Source organism: Hyperolius riggenbachi, chromosome 7 (assembly GCF_040937935.1).
Source record: "Hyperolius riggenbachi isolate aHypRig1 chromosome 7, aHypRig1.pri, whole genome shotgun sequence".
NCBI classification, from domain to species: domain Eukaryota; kingdom Metazoa; phylum Chordata; class Amphibia; order Anura; family Hyperoliidae; genus Hyperolius; species Hyperolius riggenbachi.
The window spans coordinates 88,670,085-88,690,876 of record NC_090652.1 but is presented as its reverse complement, the minus strand read 5'-3'; the positions used below and the strand labels follow the sequence as shown (position 1 = coordinate 88,690,876).

The 20,792-nt window shown below is 46.2% G+C and overlaps 1 protein-coding gene across 2 annotated transcripts in view; it reads left to right on the top strand.

Annotated features, from left to right (window-relative positions):
• Window positions 1–20,792, top strand: part of PRKCB (protein kinase C beta) — a 401,807-nt gene that overhangs the window by 348,027 nt on the left and 32,988 nt on the right. For both annotated transcript variants that reach the window (XM_068244284.1, XM_068244283.1), the window contains exon 16: window positions 3,322–3,462. In XM_068244284.1, coding sequence (XP_068100385.1) covers window positions 3,322–3,462 — 141 coding nt within the window. The remainder of the gene's footprint in view (window positions 1–3,321; window positions 3,463–20,792) is intronic.

Genomic DNA, 20,792 nt, shown 5'->3' with positions numbered 1-20,792 from the left:
CCCCCCTTGTGTCGTCCTCTAGCCACTTTGTGTCCCCCTTGTGTCCTCCTCTATGCCCCTTTGTCCCCCTGTGTCCTCGGTTTGTCCCCTTGTGTCCTCCTCTGCATGGGCACAGTACAGGGAGTCCTCGACATTGCGGTGGGTTGTAGATTCGTATTGGCAAGCATTCACATTATTGGACTATAAGATGCAGTGACTTTTTCCCCCACTTTTGGTCTAAGGTGGGATTCTAGGCAGCTGTAATCCACCCCCCCCCCTCCCCCCCTGCGTTTGCCTATGACAGAGTATGTGTACATAACGGACTGTACGCTTTACTGTATGCATGATGCAACTTTTCCACAATGCAATTTTTTCCCCCAGAATGTGCAGTACAACATTCATAGTGTGAAAGTAGGCTTGAGGTGCAAACAGAACCATTGCTGCATGAATCTGAAAGCACTAACCTCTGTTTATCTACTACTGACATCTAGCCCCATATGCAATCAGGTTTTTCTCCTGCGTTTTCTCCTAGGTAATATTTTCCCACCCTATCAATAAAATGCTTTTTAAGCCACCCGCAAGCAAGAAAATACTCAGAATAATGTTCACAGTGCGTTTTTTTTTTATTTGCAAAGTGCTGAAAATGTACTTACGTAAATGAAAAATTATTGCCTAGTAGAAAGGGCCAAGGGCCATATGCAATTTACCTTTTTTCCTGAGTTTTCTCCTAGGAGATCATTTTCATCTTTGATTTAAAGTGGACCCAAATTAAAAGTACAAGATTTCAGAAATAAAATCTATTTTCTAAATTATAATAATAAATAGCAGCCTTTTTTCAGCTGCATGATGACAAATATAAAATATTTTACATTTATTGGAGGAACCCCTCCCTTCCTTTCATATTGCCAGGACAGAATCCGGCAGACTGGTGGAATAGGAGGTGTCCAGCAAAGGAGGAAATGCTAATGGCTGCCACCTGTATAACCCTAGTTATGGAAAGGGAAGGGTGAAAAGCATGCACTGAAATGCTCATAGGCTTCAAGGAGTGTGTATTTATCTGTGTATGTGTCAGAGTGGTGCAACTAATTATTTTGAATTACAAAAAAAGTTTGGTTTGGGTCCGCTTTAAAATAACTTTTTTGCACTTTGTGATGAAAAAAGTACCAAAAATAAAGGGAAAAAGTACTGCCAAAATGATTTTGAGTATTTGTTTGCATGCCGGTGGTGTAAAAGGCATTTTATTTACACATTATGAAAATATCACCTGGGAGAAAACGCAGGTGAAAAAGTGAATTGCATATGGGCCCCAAGTGTTTTCATTCTGTGCTAGTAATGCCTTAGAACAGGGGTCCCCAACCTTTTTGAGCCCGAGGCCCACTATCCCGACCAAAATTTTCTCCGGGGCCCCCCGGGGGGGGGGGGGGGAGTGGGCGTGGCTAGTGTCGGCGGCAGCAGCCCCCCCCCCTTTTTTCCCAGATTCCACAGTATAGCAAGTACAGTTACCCCAGTATAGCAAGTACAGTTACCCCAGTATAGCAAGTACAGTTACCACAGTATAGCAAGTACAGTTAGCCCAGTATAGCAAGTAAAGTTACCACACTATAGCAAGTACAGTTAGCCTAGTATAGCAAGTATAGCTACCCCAGTATAGCCAGTAGTTACCCCAGTATAGCAAGTACAGTTAGCCTAGTATAGCAAGTATAGTTACCCCAGTATAGCAAGTACAGTTAGCCTAGTATAGCAAGTATAGCTACCCCAGTATGGCAAGTAAAGTTACCACAGTATAGCCAGTACAGATAGCCTAGTATAGCAAGTATAGCTACCCCAGTATGGCCAGTACTTACCCCAGTATAGCAAGTACAGTTAGCCTAGTATAGCAAGTATAGCTACCCCAGTATAGCAAGTACAGTTACCACAGTATAGCAAGTACAGTTAGCCTAGTATAGCAAGTATAGTTACCCCAGTATAGCTAGTACAGTTACCACAGTATAGCAAGTACAGTCAGCCCAGTATAGCAAGTACAGTTAGCCCAGTATAGCAAGTATAGTTAGCCCAGTATAGCCAGTAGTTACCCCAGTATATGTGTGTGATCCTTACTAAGTAAGTAAGGCTTACTTGATGTCAGGCTCGTGCAGGCTCTGAGTGGGCTCTCAGCGGCAGGCTCACAGCGGCAGGCTCTGTCTGACCTCCTCTCTCTAATGGCGCCCAGACGCTGCACTCGTATACACTGCGACTGTGTCGCAGTGATGAAATACATGCAGCCATTCATTGATTGGCCTTGGGGCGGGACGGGAGGCTGAAGGGGGAATGATGATTGGGGCACTGATGGAGGAGGCGGGACTGGCACCTCCGATATGCTGCTATTGGCCGCCGCTTCAGAAGGGGGTGATTGGCCACATGGAGGCATGACAGGCCTCCGAGAGGAATCCCCACTGATGCAGGAGGCGGGACGGGCGCCTCCGATAATAGCGTCGTCGCCGCCAGGGGGTGATTGGCCACACATAGTGAGGGGGCGGGACTTGAAACGCATTACGCGTACGCCCACGCCCACTGCTTCGGTCGCACAGAGTGAGGGGGGCGGGCCTGGAGACTGGAGACGTATGATGCGCCCGCCCTCCTGCCGCGGCTGCCCTTAGAATTAGAAGTGAAATGTTAATCTGCGTGAAAGTGAGTCTGAAGCCGCGGCCCACCATGAAATGTCCTGCGGACCACTAGTGGGCCACGGACCACTAGTGGGCCGCGGCCCACAGGTTGGGGACCCCTGCCTTAGAAGAACTGTAGTGAAAAAAAGTAATAAAGTAATGAATAAAATTGCTTTTTTTTTCTATTTACAATATTCATTTTTATATTATTTAGTCAGTGTTTGCCCCACATTGAAAACTCTTTCCTCTCCCTGAATACATTTGTGAAATTTATCACAGATGGCAATTTTCTTTTCTGAGAATCCCAAAGCCAGTGGAAAGAATGCTTGTTCTCCCAGAACGTCCTGAGAGGAGACCTCTGCATCGCTAAACAGCCTAGGCTAAGCATCACTGGGAGGGCATGGCTACATATCAATACACAAAAATACATAAGTAAAGGAAGTGTTCCCGATGCTGAAACTAGAAAAAAATATCATAAAAGTGGGTATCCTGAATAATTACTGCATTGTACTGTATGTCGCTACAGGGCCTCTTTAGATAGGCATTTGCATGGCATTCCTTGTTTGTCAACACCTGCACTACATGTTGGAGGCAACCCACTATTGGAGGGCAATATAACAATTAATAATGAATAGTTATCCTATTTGTCTTTATGAATTCCACTGATCTGTAACCAATATGAAATGTTCTTTCTTTGCAGCTGATGACGAAACACCCTGGGAAGCGACTGGGCTGTGGGCCGGAGGGGGAGCGAGACATTAAGGATCATGCTTTCTTCCGATATATAGACTGGGAGAAGCTGGAAGGGAAAGAGATTCAGCCCCCCTACAAGCCAAAGGCGGTAAGATTGTCATTGCGGAGCTGTGCCTTTGCCTTCTCCAACCGCCTGCTGCCGTCTGTGCTGGACATGCTCTGTCTGCGTGCTTGTGAATGTAATGCGTGTTCTATGTGTGTCCTCATGTTCTGTGGGTGGTCACTCTTTGGCTCTGTGTGTGGTCACTCCATTGCTCTGTGTGGTCACTCTATGGCTCTGTGTGTGTGATTGCTCTAATGCTCAATGTGTGTCCTCATGTTCTGTGTATGGTCACTCTGGCTCAATGTGTGTCCTCATGTTCTGTGTGAGGTCACTCTTTGGCTCTGTGTGAGGTCACTCTTTGGCTCTGTGTGTGGTCACTCTTTGGCTCTGTGTGAGGTCACTCTTTGGCTCTGTGTGTGGTCACTCTATGGCTCTGTGTGTGGTCAGTGTTTGGCTCTATGTGTGGTCACTCTATGGCTCTGTGTGTGGTCACTCAATGGCTCTGTGTGTGTTCACTCTATGGCTCTGTGTGTGGTCACTCTATGGCTCTGTGTGTGGTCACTCTATGGCCCTGTGTGTGGTCACTCTATGGCCCTGTGTGTGGTCACTCTATGGCCCTGTGTGTGGTCACTCTATGGCCCTGTGTGTGGTCACTCTATGGCCCTGTGTGTGGTCACTCTATGGCCCTGTGTGTGGTCACTCTATGGCCCTGTGTGTGGTCACTCTATGGCCCTGTGTGTGGTCACTCTATGGCTCTGTGTGTGGTCACTCTATGGCTCTGTGTGTGGTCACTCTATGGCTCTGTGTGTGGTCACTCTATGGCTCTGTGTGTGGTAACTCTATGGCTCTGTGTGTGGTCAGTGTTTGGCTCTGTGTGTGGTCACTCTATGGCTTTGTTGTGTGGTCACTCTATGGCCCTGTGTGTGGTCACTATGGCCCTGTGTGTGGTCACTCTATGGCCCTGTGTGTGGTCACTCTATGGCCCTGTGTGTGGTCACTCTATGGCCCTGTGTGTGGTCACTCTATGGCCCTGTGTGTGGTCACTCTATGGCCCTGTGTGTGGTCACTCTATGGCCCTGTGTGTGGTCACTCTTTGGCCCTGTGTGTGGTCACTCTATGGCCCTGTGTGTGGTCACTCTATGGCTCTATGCGTGGTCATTCTAGCCTGTGTGTGTTCACTCTTTGGCTCGCTCTGTGTGTGGTCACTCTTTGGCTCTGTGTGTGACAGTGGTCAGTCCTGTGTATGTTTGTGCACAATATGTGTACATTGCACGTCACATAGTCCGTCTCTCAAACGTTACATTATACTGTAGGGAGACCATTTCTAGTTGTGAAAGTTTCTGACCCTTCCCCAAAGTCTTTTCTTAGTTGGAGGTGGGCTTTTTATTTAAGTTGGTTATGACTCAAAAGTCTACAAACTTGATATATGGTAAATCTTGGATGCGCTGTACTTAGCTGTATAGGAATACAGACCTTACATGTACTGAACTTACTTCCATTATAATGCAGAGCTTAATTCAGTAATAGCATTACATACATTGCATTTACTTCTTTAATCGACACAAGTTACATTGAACTTAGGCCAAGGCAGCCCTTTGGGGCATCTTGGTTGAGAATCTAATGTTTATACATTTTGACTAGCAACACAAATTATACTAGATTAGATATACTACACATAGACTGTAGTTGTGTAATGTAGTGTAATAGTACAGATCTTAGATATACTGCACAACCGCACATTGCTCTGTCACCGCATAGATTTTTGATATACTGCACTTAGTTCCGTAATAGCACAAATCTCAGATATCCAGCACTTAGAGTACCAAAGCCGAAGCTCAGGTACAAAATGAGACACTTGCCTAAAGAGAGGGAAGTCTCAAGATCCTATTGAGGCTTCCTTCCCTGATCTGAAGTTCCCCGTTGCTGAGCGCAGACCCTCCAGAAGATTAGCAACAATGCATTGTAGCTAATCATCTGGGGGCCGAGCAGCTCTTCTTCCTCTAGCGTGGCCGCACAATAACCGACCCAGCCGCCCGCACTGCGCATGCACAGGAAGCTGGAGCGGCGGAATCCGTGATACTGCACAGACAGGCTCACACAGCAATTGCGCAGCCACGCTTCTGGAGGAAGAGCCGAACGGCCCCGTTATGGAGGGAGTCTGTGCTCTGCATTGGGGGATTTGAAATCAGTGAAGGAAGCCTCAATAGGATCCTGAGTCTTCCCTCACTTAAGGTAACTATCAGATTTTAATCCCGAGCTTTCAGCTCAGAAGCACTTTAAGGCCTGATGCATGAAGCAGCTACAGGCAGCGCACAGCTATTTTACCGGTGCCATAGCAGTGTGTTTTTGTAATGGTTGTCTCTATAGGATATTTTACAGCACATTTACAAATCCTGTCCCATCACTAAAACAGTCAAGTGATGTGATCTCTGTTTAGTTAGGCTGTGCTAACAGCTGATATCTCTCCTCTCCATGCTGTGAGGATAGAGCCCATTCTTGTAATGCAGGCTCAGTCAGCAGCAAGTACTGTTGGAGGTCTTAAAGAGAACCCGAGGTGGGTTCTAAGAATCCTATTAGCACACAGAGGCTGGGTCTGCATATAATTCCCAGACTCTGTTGCTATACTTTCTCCCCCCAGGCCCCCCCTGTGCTCTGCTGGCCCCCATAAATCAAACCGCCGTGCTAGCGTCACGCAACGTGTCACTAGCAGGCTATTTACATCCACGCTGTCACTCTTCGCTACTCCCCCGCCTCCTCTATATCGCCACTCCCCACCTGCGTCACTTCTCTCCTATCAGCGGGGAGGGAAGGGAGGAAGGCGGGGAGCGGCGACATAGAGGAGGCGGGGAGAGGCGGAGAGTGACAGTGTGGATGTAAACAGCCTGCTATCGAAACGCTGCATGTCGCTAGCACAGCGGTTTGATTTATGGGGGCCAGCAAAGCGCAGTGGGGCCTGGGGGGGAGACAGTATAGTAACAGAGGCTGGGCACTATATGCAGACCCAGCCTCTGTGTGCTAATAGGATTCTTAGAACCCACCTCGGGTTATCTTTAAGTAAATAAACCGGTTTATTTACACAAGACTTTCCACAGCACATAACAGTACTTGTTACTGAGCCTGCATTGCAAGAATGGGCCTTGTCCTCACAGTTTGGAAAGGAGAGATATCCGATGTTAGCAAAGTCTAACTGAACAGAGAGCACGTCACTTGCCTGTAAGTGACAAACAGGAAGTGTACATGTGCTGTAACATATCCCTTCCAGCCGACCTTTGTAAACAAAACACTACCTAATATGCGCTGCTCTTCCTATTATCAACATGCTACTAATGTTATCCCCGTAGCATAAATTTTGCTATAGTGCTCCTTTAATTCCATAATAGCACAAATTGTGGATGTACTGCAGTTACTGTATTTTTCAAACTATAAGACTTTTTCTCACCTAATAGTGTGGGGGAGGGGAATCAGTGCGCCCTATAGTCCGAAAAATACATATTTGGACCTGCGCCAAATTAAGTATGTATCCTCTGTTTCCCATCATCTGTCCCCCTTCCTCTATCTCCCTGCTCTGTCCCCCTGTGTTGGGGATGGGGCTAGAGGGATGATGACGGGGGGCAGAGGAAGGAGGACACTGGACAGGACACCAGAGGACAGGGACAGAGGGCATAGGAAGACGGAGAAAACGGGACAGAGAAAGGGGCAAAGAGGACACAGGTGGCCAAGGGACACTAGAGGACACAGGGACACAAGAGGTACAAGGAAGGCACAAAGGGGACATAATAATTGGAGGAGTGGGGAGGGTCCATACAACACCCCTGCACCATGGATGCACCAGGTTTAGCATTTTTTTTTTTGCCCCTTGGTTTTTGTCCTCTAGAACTAGGTGCCTCTTATAGTCTGGAGCATCTTATAGTCCAAAAAATACAGTAATTCCATAATAGCATTTATAAGTAGATTGTAAAGTTCACTAGCAAGCAAAATGCAAGATAAGCAGCAATGTAAAGAACTATGGAGGCTGCCATCTTGGTCTAATTTTAAAGCACATTGTAGCTGTCTGGCTGTGGTGTCGGTTCCAGATCACTTACCTGAAATAAGTATTGAGATGAGTATTATAGAATGACCTGATCTTCATACTCCTTTCAGGGGAGCGTCACAGAGCGCAATAAAACCAAATGTTCAGCATTGTGACTGGCAAGCTACCGTTAGAGGGAGGTCAGAATGGCAGCCTACATCGCACTCTTGTTTGTGTATTTCTCAAGTATGACGTTTAAAAACTCTGCAAGGCTGTTGTTTGGTAGAGAAGTGTTACCACCCAGTGAGGCGGTAGAGACAGAAGAGAATTCTCAAGTCTTGCGGTGCTTTTTACATCTTTTTTTTATCTTTTTAGTATTTTGAAGTTCATTTTTAGAAACACTTACGGTAACTCTCCCGCAGCCTAACCTCCTACCGCACCATATTTATAGGAATGTATGGAGTTCAGTGGTACAGGCTCATGATGCATGAAGACATAGGCTATGAAAAGTACCGCCGTTTCACCTATCTTTCAGTATGCCAGACAGGAACCTAACAATAGCGGCCGTTGTAGGGGGTTCCAGAATCGAACAGGCCCACTTCTGTTGTGAGATGCAGAGCATGGCAGCGGGAGCATCATAGCATACTTGTCAGGGAGCTAGTCGACATGTCCTCTTCACTCCTCTCAGCAACTGCGCCGTTTAGTGTAACACCTTGCGGGTCTCGTCACTGCATGTCATGGGATGTGATGTGAATCAGGGAGCTGCAAGGAGTTAAAGCGGACCTGAACTCATAACTTCCTTTCTGCTCTTTAAAAAAAAAGCAACAGCATAATAACCTTTAATGAAAAACAGCTGAAACAAATCCTGCAATAAATCTGCAGTGTGTCTTCCTGCTTACATGAAAGCAGACATAGGGTTAACCTCCTGTGTTTACAGATTTGCTGCTCTGCCAAGACAGCCCAGATTTCTGAGCTGATGCAGCTGAGACATCAAATTATAGTTGTGATTAGTCACATGAGGGGGGATTAGGCAGGCTAAACTCTCTGAATACACACAGGGTGCATTTCTCTCGGTTTTCCTTCTGTCCTGTGCAAGAGTTCAGCTTCACTTTAAACTTCAAAAAAGAGAAAAGAGATTTAAATGAGCCGCTCCCTTTTTGTGCAGATTCAGAAAAACCTTTATTAACATGAACCTTTTTGTACAGACCACGTCTCCATTGGGGACAGAAACATCAAATCAAAATCATTTAATTCACCGTTGCTAGGGATAAAAAGTGGTGGACCTCAGAACAAGCGCGTCACACAGGCACACAGCACTCTACGGCCGTGACACACACCAGACGCAATAAATGGACCGGTATCAAGGAAATTGCAGATGCTAGCAGTCCTGGCACACTGCCAATGTAAGGTTCAGATGCAAAGACTGACTGGGATTATGTCTCCACCAGAGTCACAGACAGACAGCGCACATTTGGAAACGCTACTGATCAGTCCAATAGAGTACTGTGCGTTAATACTGAAGTGCCACAGGGACGTTTTCACTCTTAAAGGACAACTGTAGCGAGAGGTATATGGAGGCTGCCAGATGTACCTCCTTTTAAACAATACCAGTTGCCTGGCATTCCTGCTGGTCTGTTTAGCTGCAGCAGTGTCTGAATCACACCAGAAACAAGCAAGCAGCTAATCTTGTCAGTTCTGACAATAATGTCAGAAACACCTGATCTGCTGCATGCTTGTTCAGGGTCTATGGCTAAAAGCTTCAGAGGCAGGGGATCAGCAGGATAGCCAGGCAATGAGCATTGTTTAAAAGGAAGTAAATATGTCAGCCTCCATATACTTCTCACTACAGTTGTCGATTAAGTACTAATAGCAGGTCACCTGACCGTTCCAGTGGGCACCATCTTGGGTACTGGTACTTTCGCCCATAGTTTATTTTGGCAAAAACTGAGCTGTCCTTTACCCACCCACAAGCGGGTAGATACAATCACTACAGGAATACAGAGAAATGTCTCTTTGACACCAGGGACCAGTAAACCCCAAGTTTTCTATTCATGATTACCTTAACTTTGCTTCCTCTACATTTTCCCCTATGATGATCATGATAATGCTCTCTCCAAGGGGCCCATTTTTCCTTTATTGTTCTGATCCTTTTCCTCTCTTTCATCATTACCAATATGCATACTTTAAAGGCCCTCTTGGTTTTCCCAACATAGATATGTTCACATGAAAATATAATAGTGTACATCTTCTGTCTCACAGTTCATAAACCCATCTATTTTGTATTTTTTCCCCTTTTGAGTTTTGGAAGGAAGTCACCTTATGCACATATGGGCAGACTTTACATCTGCCACATCTGTGCATTTCTTTGGGAGTGGTGATCTTAGATAGCTATGACTTACTTCTCTCCAGAAGACTTCTGCCTACATATTCTGAAGGTACCAGATGGTCCCTCAGGCTTTTGGCCCTCCGTGCTGTCAGTGAGGGAGTATCTCCCACAATCTTAGCCAGGTCAGGATCAGCAAAAGTTTTTCCAGGCTTTACCTGAGCTAAGGAGTTACACTGTACAGAGCAGCTGAAGAGAGGGGTGAAGAGGAAGTGTAGCGAACAACAGGCTATATGTGCTGCCATGCTCTGCTCGATGGGGGGGGGGGGGGGTGGTACTCAGTATCTCTTGTTCAGCTTCTGGAACTACTTTGGTCTTTCCTAAGCCAAACACATCTACACTGTGCGCGCGCTCGGAACACAAGTAGTTTTTAGGGCTGCCTGTAGATTACCGAAGACCTAGCAGGTCAACAAACCAACCAGGGATGCCATTGGAATGACGGGACAGACCGAGGGCTGAGAAGACTCCGATATCTAGATTCTCCCCTCTACTTGGGTATGTATTGAACCTGAAGGGAGTTGCCTCACTTCTGGTTTGCTTTAAAGTATGAGAGTAAGAGGTTCAGCAGGACAGACAGCCAATATGTATTATTTAAAGGGAAATTAATATCACAGCCGCCATATCCCTCTCAGTAAAGGGTTCCTTTAGGCTACTTGCACACCAATACGTTGCGTTAGGTGCTACATTAAGGTCGCATAACGTGCACCTAACGCAAGGCCTGGTGCTCTTCGATGTGGACGTCACAGTGAGCCGCGTTGTGCAGCTCACTCTGGCGTCCGTAATGCCGTGATGCGTACTCTTGGACGCATGCGGCATCGCGTGGTCCCGCCCGGCCAATCGCCGCACAGAGCGGCCGCACCAGGAAGTAAACACTGCACGTCACAACGTGCAGTGAATATTAACCAGCCTGGCGGTATGGACGAGCTCAGCTCGTCCATCACCGCCGGAGGCTGGCGCTCATCAAATAAAGTGCAGCACACGCAGCCGGCACTTTGCCAGCCGCGTGTGCTGCCTGATCGCCGCCGCTCTGCGGCGATCCGCCGCGAGCAGCGGCGAAAGAGGGTCCCCCCAGCCGCCTGAGCCCAGCGTAGCCGGAACAAAAAGTTCCGGCCAGCGCTAAGGGCTGGATCGGAGGCGGCTGACGTCAGGACGTCCATGACGTCACTCCGCTCGTCGCTATGGCGACGATCTAAGCAAAACAAGGAAGGCCGCTCATTGCGGCCTTCCTTGTTTATTCTGGGCGCCGGAGGCGATCGGAAGAACGCCTCCGGAGCGCCCTCTAGTGGGCTTTCATGCAGCCAACTTTCAGTTGGCTGCATGAAATAGTTTTTTTTTTATTTAAAAAAAACCCTCCCGCAGCTGCCCTGGCGATCTTAATAGAACGCCAGGGTGGTTAATTAGCCATGTGCTTGGCCGCTCTCCGCTCCTCCCCAACATGACTGAGCATGTGCAAACAGTCTAACGCGGCTTAAGCCGCTGTAACGCTATAGTATGCTGCACTTTCGGAAGAACGTGCAGCGTTACATGTAACGCAATGTGGGCAGTGTGAACAGCCCACTTGTGTTGCATTGCTGTGCGTTGGGGGAGCGTTACAGGCTGCACTAACGTGCGCCTGTAACGTCTTAAGCCCCATCTACACGATACGATTATTTGTGCGATTTGATTACGATTCTATTTACGATTCGATTAAATGCGACCTGTCCAATCGGGATTCGATTCAATTCATTTCAATTTGCCATTGCAAAACAATGGCAAATCGAATCGAATCCCGATCGGACATGTCGGATTTAATCGAATCGTAATGCTGGGTACACACGATAAGATTTCCCGTTCGATTTGCGGATCGATTCGATTAAATCAAACATGTTCGATTGGATTTCGATCGTTTTTTCCGTCGATTTTGCATACCTATCATGAAAAAAACGATCGAAATCCAATCGAACATGTTTGATTTAATCGAATCGATCCGCAAATCGAACGGGAAATCTCATCGTGTGTACCCAGCATAAATAGAATCCTAATTGAATCGCACAAAGAATCGTATCGTGTAGATGGGGCTTTAGTGTGTAAGCAGCCTTAAAATATTATTCACCATCGATGAGAACATTAATGTTCAAGTCCCCAATCAATTTAATCGTATGATTAAATCAATTGTTCATTCAAACAGTCAGCTATATCATCATGTACCCACCTTTAGACAGTTCCTTCTTCATACTTTGCAGAGCTGCCACTAAGTGGTATACATATATTTTATACATGTCATTTTATTTATAAAGATGAACAAGTGTAAAGAAACTGGAGCAAAAGTGGAGAGGTTCCTAAAACAAGTTACTGGATCCTTGTTTCATTTAAAGCTGTTCTCTGTTGAATCACTTTAGTAAACGTCAGCATTGCTTTGCACTGGTACTAGTGAGTCTTTGCTGTGCTTCAGCGGATCCCCAGATTTGGCAGACTTCTGAAAATCTAGCCCTGCCCCGTTACACCCCATCCATGCCCCCTCCCATGTTGCACTCTGTATAATGTGCAACTTTACCACCTGGCTCCAGCTCCTTTCCAAGAAAAAAAGTTTTGGACAGTTTGGTAAAGGGTTAGAACCTCTCTTGAATTTTTCATAGATTTTTTTTTATCTGTGGGAATTTCCATCACTTCCTGTCCTGTCAGGAAGCTTGAAAAAAGTTTCTCTCATTTCCTGTTCTCTGGACTTCCATTTTTCATGTAAAAATTAGAAAGTTTAATGTAAGTACCAAAATTCAAAATTTAAAACAATCCTGGAATCCAGCTTTTAAAGTATATCCGAGGTGAACTGAGTTGGCTGACTCAAGCGCACTAACAGGGCCTTTTACAGATCGGTGGGGGAAGGGGAGCAAAAAGCATGAAGACTCCTGCCCACACATGCCTGTAGCCACCATTTAAACAGGTCAGTTCACCTTGGATATCATTTAAAGGGGCACTATGGCGAAACATTTTAAAATAGGTGCAAACATACACAAATAAGAAGTACTTTTTTTTCAGAGTAAAATGAGCCATAAATTACTGTTCTCCAATGTTGCTGTCACTTACAGTAGGTAGTAGAAATCTGACAGAAGTGACAGGTTTTGGACTAGTCCATCTCTTAATAGGGGATTCTCAGCAAGGCTTTTATTCTTTATAAAGATGTTCCCTAAAAAGGATTTAAACAATGATGCTGGCCAGCTGCCCTGCTCGCTACAGTTTTTTGGCAGTTGGACAGAGCAACTGCCATTCACTAAGTGCTTTTGAAAATAAATAAATCCCTGAGAATCCCCTATGAAGAGGAGATGGATTAGTCCATTTTACTCTGGGAAAAAAACGTACTACTTATTATTTATATATGTTTGCACATATTTTAAATTTTACAATTTTTCGCCATAATGCCCCTTTAAGATTACAGTGATCTGCCATGGGGTTGCTTGTTTTCGCAAGCTGCTCCGCTTTTGCTTAGGTTTTTTTTTTTTCACCAGTCTTTTTAAGTTGGCCTCCATGATATGTGTTCCTTTTGGCAGCAATCCCTTCCTTATAAATACAAGTTGCCCTCTAGAATAAAATTGTGTTCCTTTGTTTTATGCAGTAAGGCAAAGAACAGTAATAAAATATGCCACAGCAACCAATCAGGAATTGACTTTCATGAGCCTTCCCACTCTGTCCTGTTGAAAGCTGGAAATTGATCTCTGTGGGGTAACATGCTGGGATATAATGATGCTCCCTAGTGGTTGCAGGCTCTGTACTTGTCATGTCAGATGCAATAGACCTTGTGTATGAAAACTCAGCATAAGGGGATAATGTGCTACGGCACATCACAGTTGCGTTTTAGTCAGTTTTTCACCTAACAAGGAATCTGTTATAAAGCAAATTATCTGCACAAAAAGCCTTAGACTGAGGCAGGGAACACACTTGTCTGTTTTCGTGCGCGTTTTCTGCACAGAAAAACTGAGAACTCATGTTAATCAATGGGCTAGTACACACTTAATATGTTCGCGCGCAGAAAAAAAACTGACATTCTGCATCCTGATTCTGCACATTTTGTTAGTTTTCTCTATCAACTATATCAGCTGCTGTGAAAAAACGCGCGTTTTCCTGCATAGAAACACACTTGGTATGCAGAAAAAGTATGCAGGAAAAGGCGCGCAGAAAACTGAAAGACAAGTGTGTTCCCTGCCTGAGTGTAGTTTCTTCTGTGGTGCATTCTAGTTTCCACACAGCAATGTTAGGGCTGGTGCACACCTAGAGCGCTTTGAAAAGCGCTTGGCTAACGTATTTGGATGGGATGGATCACACCAGAGTGATGTGATTTTTTTTTTTTTCATAAACGCTAGTACACCGGCCCTTACTCTGGGCTGGTGCACACCGAGCGGCTTTTTGGGCGTTTTCAGATCCGCTTGCGGCTGCGGATCTGCTTGGTCAATGTATCTCAATGGGGTGGTGCACACCAGAGCGGCAGGCGTTTTGCAGAAACGAAAAATGCCTGGGTGAGGCATTTTTTGGATTTCGGATGCGTTTCTGCCTCAATGTTAAGTATAGGAAAAACGCAAACCGCTCTGAAAAACGGCACTTCAGAGCGGTTTTGCAGGCGTTTTTGTTACAGAAGCTGTTCAGTAACAGCTTTACTGTAACAATATATGAAATCTACTATACTGAAAACCGCAGCAGCAATCCGCAAAACGCTAGCAAAACGCCTCATAAAAATAAAAAAAAGTGTTTAACAATCTGCTAGCATTTTGCGGATCTGCTAGCGGGTTTTGGTGTGCACCAGCCCTTCGATTGTGTCTGGAAACTGCAGCTTCTACCTGAGGCTTTTCCCACAGTTAGCTTCTTGTTTAGCGTGACTAGAATTGGTTTAAGTCCTAGTTAAGCCCCCAGTTTTAATGGGATGATGGTACATTTACAATATAAGCATAGTACATTATTAGTCGTGTGCATTGTACATCAGTACTTTTTGCAGTAAACGTACTCCATCCAAAAGCTCCTTGTTGTCAGTAGAATTGGAGTTCCTTTTCCAGCACAGACCTGATCACCTGACCCAGCCCACCACCCCCAACTGCTGAGAGAGATTAACTCTTTGTTGACAGCACTGTAACATTCGTTTGGAAGTTTCCCATTGTTCGGTGTGTAATAAAGCATTTAATCCTTCCTAGTGCCTTCCACAGTATATTAGCAAATTTTTGCGCATTGGGCATTGCACAGGTTGTAGGATACGTAGGCCACCATGGCGCATTAGAGAGACTTGCCCAAGAAACCACCATTACTGAATAGGTTCAGGCCTCAGCCAGAATTCAAACCCTGGTCTTCTATGTGTCAGAGGTGCTGTTTTTGACTAGTACACGATCCAGCTACTGCTCCTTTACAGTGCAGTCCTCATTCAAAGAGCAGGAAAAGTATGTTTGTTGATTTGGTATAGACAAAAGTATAAGATATTCTGTTGCCAAGTGTATGATTTTTGCTCTGGTTTTCTTTGCATCGGTCTTGATAAATCACCATACATGCAAAAAGAGCGCCGTAAATAGCCAGTAGTAGAATATCGGTAAAATTTCCAATATTCTTCTATTGTGCAGTGCTAATTCTGATTGGTAAATGTTACCGATATTTTACTGTAGCTAAACCTAATCCTGTTGTTACACAGAGCTCTCCCTCTACAGATGCCTAACCCTCCACCGAATACGAATTCCAGCCATAGAGGGACATTTGGACACCAGAGCTGCCCGCTTATAGAATTTGTACGGGTCCCTATGGCAGCGCTGAAACTTCCTGCTTTCATGTAGATGAGCAGCTCTGACTTGACTGCTCATTGCAGGTGTGCAGTACAATCAGGTGAACGGCTTATTAAAAGCTTAACCACTTAAGGACCACGGTAGTTTGTAATGATCGGTGCTACGTGGGCTCTACAGCCCGCAGCACCGATCAGGATTGTGGCCGGGCGATCAGACTTCCCCCCCCCCCCCCTTTTTTTCCCCACTAGGGAGATGTCCTGCTGGGGGGGTCTGATCGCCGCCGGCCATTAGTGAGTAGCGGAGGGGGGGGGGGGCTCCTCAAAGCCCCCCTCCGCAGCGTTTTCCGCCCTCCCTCCGCTTACCTCCCTCCTTTCCCTAGGTGGCGCAGGATGGATATCCGTCCTGCGCATTGTGGGATAGGCTTCAGCCTATCATATGCCGACGATCCCCGGCCAATCAGAGGCCGGGGATCGCCGATCTGCCTTCACAGCGCCGTATGATGTAAACAGCGGGGATTTCTTCCCCGCGTGTTTACATTACGTGTGCGAGTCGCGATTGGCGGCTCGCACACTGTTCACGGAGGCACCCTCCGTGAACTGGCATGGATGCTATACCACTAACGACCAGGCGCCGCCTATCGGCGTTAGCTGATCGTTTAATCACATCTGAGGACAATAAAAAAAAAAAAACATCTACTTACCCGGGACTTCATCCAGCCCCTGACAGCTAATATGTCCCTCGCCGCAGCTCCGGTGTACCGGCATCCCCTCGGTTGGAGATGTCGACCTCGCCAGGTTGGGAGTACTGCGTCTGCGCAGAACACTACAGGCCACGTGAGTGGTGCGACCTCGCGCAGGCGCAGAAGATGTTGGCCTGGCGAGGTCGGCATCTCCAACGCATGGGGATCTCTGGACACCGGAGCTGCGCGAGGGACATATTGGCTGCCAGGAGCTTGCTGAAGCCCCGGGGTAAGTAGATCTTTTTTTAAATTTTTTTATTTTCTCTGATCTGTCCTTTAAAGCAAACCTAACGCGAAAATAAACTCATGATATAATGAATTGTATGTGTAGTACAGCTAAGTAATAGAACATTAGTAGAAAAGAAGAGTCACATTTGTTTTACAGTACAGGAAGTAGTGAGTTAATAAAAAAAACTTCTGTTATCTATGCAAAAGAGCTTTTCTGAGCTCTTCCACCCACTGGGTGTAATACAGTCCTGCTTTCTGAAGCAATTAAACAGTCAAGAAACCGTGAGAGGCTCCCTGCACACTGCATGCGATTCCGACTTGTAATCGGTTTTTGCATGCGATTCTGACTTGTAATCGTTTTTTACATGCGATTCCGATTTTTAATCGTTACTGCATGCTGCGTTTTTTCTGCGTTTTTCTGTTGATAGCATTCAGGGAAAATCGGAATTGCAAGACAAGACAAATAACATTTATATCGCGCTTTTCTCCTGGCGGACTCAAAGCGCCAGAGCAGCAGCCACTAGGGCGCGCTCTATAGGCAGTAGCAGTGTTAGGGAGTCTTGCCAAATGTCTCCTACTGAATAGGTGCTGGCTTACTGACCAGGCAGAGCCAATTGCAAATTGGAATCAGAATCTTTGCAGTGTGCAGGGAGCCAGAGACAGCTTGAAATAAGGTTTTACTGCTGGAAAGTTCAATGGGTTTAAAACTGCAACTGTGACAGAATGATGCAATGTTATTAAAGCTTTATAACTGAAAATAAAAATGACTCTCTTCTTTGCTATGAAGGCTCTATTCCTTATCCTTACTACACATACAATTGTTTTTTCTTTTCATTATATCATAAGGTTTTTAGTTTTCGCTTCAGGTTTGCTGTAATAGCAATATGTCATATTTAATATGTGTTAAATACCCTTTTAAAAGGGCTTTATTAAAAGCTGGTTGTGTGTTACACAAAAAAGGCGATACACAAGCTCTTTTCCAACACGAGGCATCTTTCCTGCACCTGTCCGATTTAACGGCATTTGAAGGGCTGCAGAATGCTGACCTGGAGAGCGAGATGGAGGCGAGGTCACATGACCGCGTTTACCCCCTTCCCCCCCGGCTCCTGTTTGCCTTTCTATGACCTATTTTTTGCGTGAGCAGGAGAAGCTGAGCCATTCTGACAGTTTGCAAGACAGCAGCAGTCTGAATAATTCAATCTTTGTAGTTTGCAGTTACATTTATTAAAAATGCACCATCTGTTTTGCTGCTTCTTTCTGAAAGGTATTCCACGGCATAGAGCAGCGTGAGTTTATTACGTAACACCCGGCACACGGCTGAAGCTTTTAATCAAATAAATGGATGCAGCCACGATAAAAAGCCACTCTTGCAGACAAATAAAATGAGTATCTGGAAGGATAAGAAACCTCCTGCAGCAGCTCTGTGCCTTACTAAGGGCTCATTCACACTAGAGGTTGGCAGGGTACCTTGTGTTATCGCAACGCACTAAAGGCCATTTATGGTTAGCCAGTAATGTGTGGAGTATAACTATAGATAACCCGCAACAAAATTGTTACTGCCGCTATAACTCAGAAAAATGTATAGTGTGTACAAAGCTTAAAGGGAACCCGAGGTGAGAGGTATATGGAGGCTGCCATATTTATTTCCTTGTAAACAATGCCAGTTGCCTGGCAGCCCTGATGATCTTCTGGCATAAGAAGTGAGTCAAAACCCTGGAACAAGCATATGGCTAATCCAGTAAAACCTGAGTCAGAGTACGTGATCTGCTGCATGCTTGTTCAGGGTCTATGGCTAACAGTAAAAGAGACACAGGATCAGGAGGACTGCCAGGCAACTGGTATTGTTTAAAATGAAATAAATATGGCAGGCTCCATATCCCTATCCCCTCGGGTTCCCTTTAAAGGACAACTAAGGTGAGTTGAAGTGAGAAGAATAAGGAGGCTGCCATATTTATTTCCTTTTAATCAGTACCAGTTGCCTGGCAGCCCTGCTGATCTATGTGGCTGCAGAAGTGTCTGAATAACACCAGAAACAAGCCTGCAGCTAGCCAGCTAATCTTGTCAGATCTGACAAAAATGTCAGAAACATCTGTTCAGGGCTTATGGCTAAAAGTATTAGAGGCAGAGGATCAGCAGGACAACCCAGCAACTGGTGTTGTTTAAAAGGAAATAAATATGGCAGCCTTCATATCCTTCTCGCGTCAGTTATCCTTTAAAGATACTCTGTACTGTAAAAAGAAAAAAAAAATCCTGGGGGGATGGCTGGGGCTGGGGAATACTTACCTCGGGAGCCCGATAGTATCCGCTATACTGCACAGATGCAAAGGACGCGCGCCAACGCAGTAGAGCTGATCGATCGGGCTCAGCTACTTCCGCCTTAACCCGTAGGAAGAACGGCTAGTGCGCCTGCACAGGATTGCAGTAGGTAAATATTTACCTCACCTTGAATTTGGAGGGGGTCCTGGCAGGGCAATGGAGGGACTGAGGGGGATGGGGGAAGCCTTGTTGGGATCCAGAGGCTTCTCCCTCCCGAGTTGAGTACCCCCATGGGCCCTTTTTTTATACAGATTTTATTTAAGGGTAGTTTATGTAAACAGACTAGGCTTTCACTGAAAGGATCTTTTGGGTAGAAATGGCTCTGGAATCTAGTTAGGGTACAGGTGCCTCGCAGTGTCACTCACAACCTACATAAATAGGATCACTAACAAACAACCACTATTGTTCTGTTGTAGCCTAAAAGCACGGGGCACTTCTCACTCGTGCTCCTCCTTCCTCTCACTCATACTCCTCCTTCTGCATGCTCCTCCTTCCTCTCACTTATGCTCCTCCTTCCTCTCACTCATACTCCACCTTCTGCATGCTCCTCCTTCCTCTCACTTATGCCCCTCCTTCCTCGTGCTCCTCCTCCCTCTCACTCATACTCCTCCTTCCTCATGCTCCTCCTTCCTCTCTCTTGTACTCCTCCTTACTCTCACTCATACTCCTCCTTCCTTGTGCTCCTCCTTCCTCTCATTCATGCTCCTCCTTCCTCTCATTCATACTCCTTCTTCCTCATGCTCCTCCTTCCTCTCTCTTGTGATCCTCCTTCCTCTTACTCATACTCCTCCTTCCGCGTGCTGCTCCTTCCTTTCACTTATGCTCCTCCTTCCTCGTGCTCCTCCTCCCACTCACTCATACTCCTCCTTCCTCATGCTTCTCCTCCCTCTCCCTCATACTCCTCCTTCCTCTCTTGTGCTCCTCCTTTCTCTCACTCATACTCCTCCTTCTTTGTGCCCCTCCTTCCTCTCATTCATGCTCCTCCTTCCTTATGCTCCTCCTTCCTCTCACTCGTGCTCCTCCTTCTTCATGCTGCTCCTTCCTCTTTCTTGTGCTCCTCCTTCCTCTCACTCATACTCCTCCTTTGTGCTCCTCCTTCCTTTCACGCCTGCTCCTCCTTCCTTTCATTCATGCTCCTCCTTCCTCTCACGCCTGCTCCTCCTTCCTCTCATTCATGCCTCTCCTTCCTCTCACTCATACTCCTCCTTCCTCATGCTCCTCCTTCCTCTCTCTTGTGATCCTCCTTCCTCTTACTCATACTCCTCCTTCCGCGTGCTGCTCCTTCCTTTCACTTATGCTCCTCCTTCCTCGTGCTCCTCCTCCCACTCACTCATACTCCTCCTTCCTCATGCTTCTCCTCCCTCTCCCTCATACTCCTCCTTCCTCTCTTGTGCTCCTCCTTTCTCTCACTCATACTCCTCCTTCTTTGTGCCCCTCCTTCCTCTCATTCATGCTCCTCCTTCCTTATGCTCCTCCTTCCTCTCACTCGTGCTCCTCCTTCTTCATGCTGCTCCTTCCTCTTTCTTGTGCTCCTCCTTCCTCTCACTCATACTCCTCCTTTGTGCTCCTCCTTCCTTTCACGCCTGCTCCTCCTTCCTTTCATTCATGCTCCTCCTTCTTCTCACGCCTGCTCCTCCTTCCTCTCATTCATGCCTCTCCTTCCTCTCACTCATACTCCTCCTTCTTCATGCTCCTACTTCCTCTCACTTGTTCTCCTCCTTCCTTTCATTTTCACTGCTCCTTTCTCAAATTCCTCCTTGCTTAAATTAAGACACCTGAAGGGAGAGGAATGTGGAGGCTGTCATATGTATTTGCTTTTAAACAATACCAGTTGCCTGATAGTCCTGCTGATCTTGCCTGAATTGCACACCTGAAAAAAAGCATGTGGCTAATGCTGTCAGACTTGTCAGAGCAGCTGATCTGCATGCTTGTTTAGGGTCTATGGCTAAACTAGAAGTGGCAAATTATTAGCAGGAC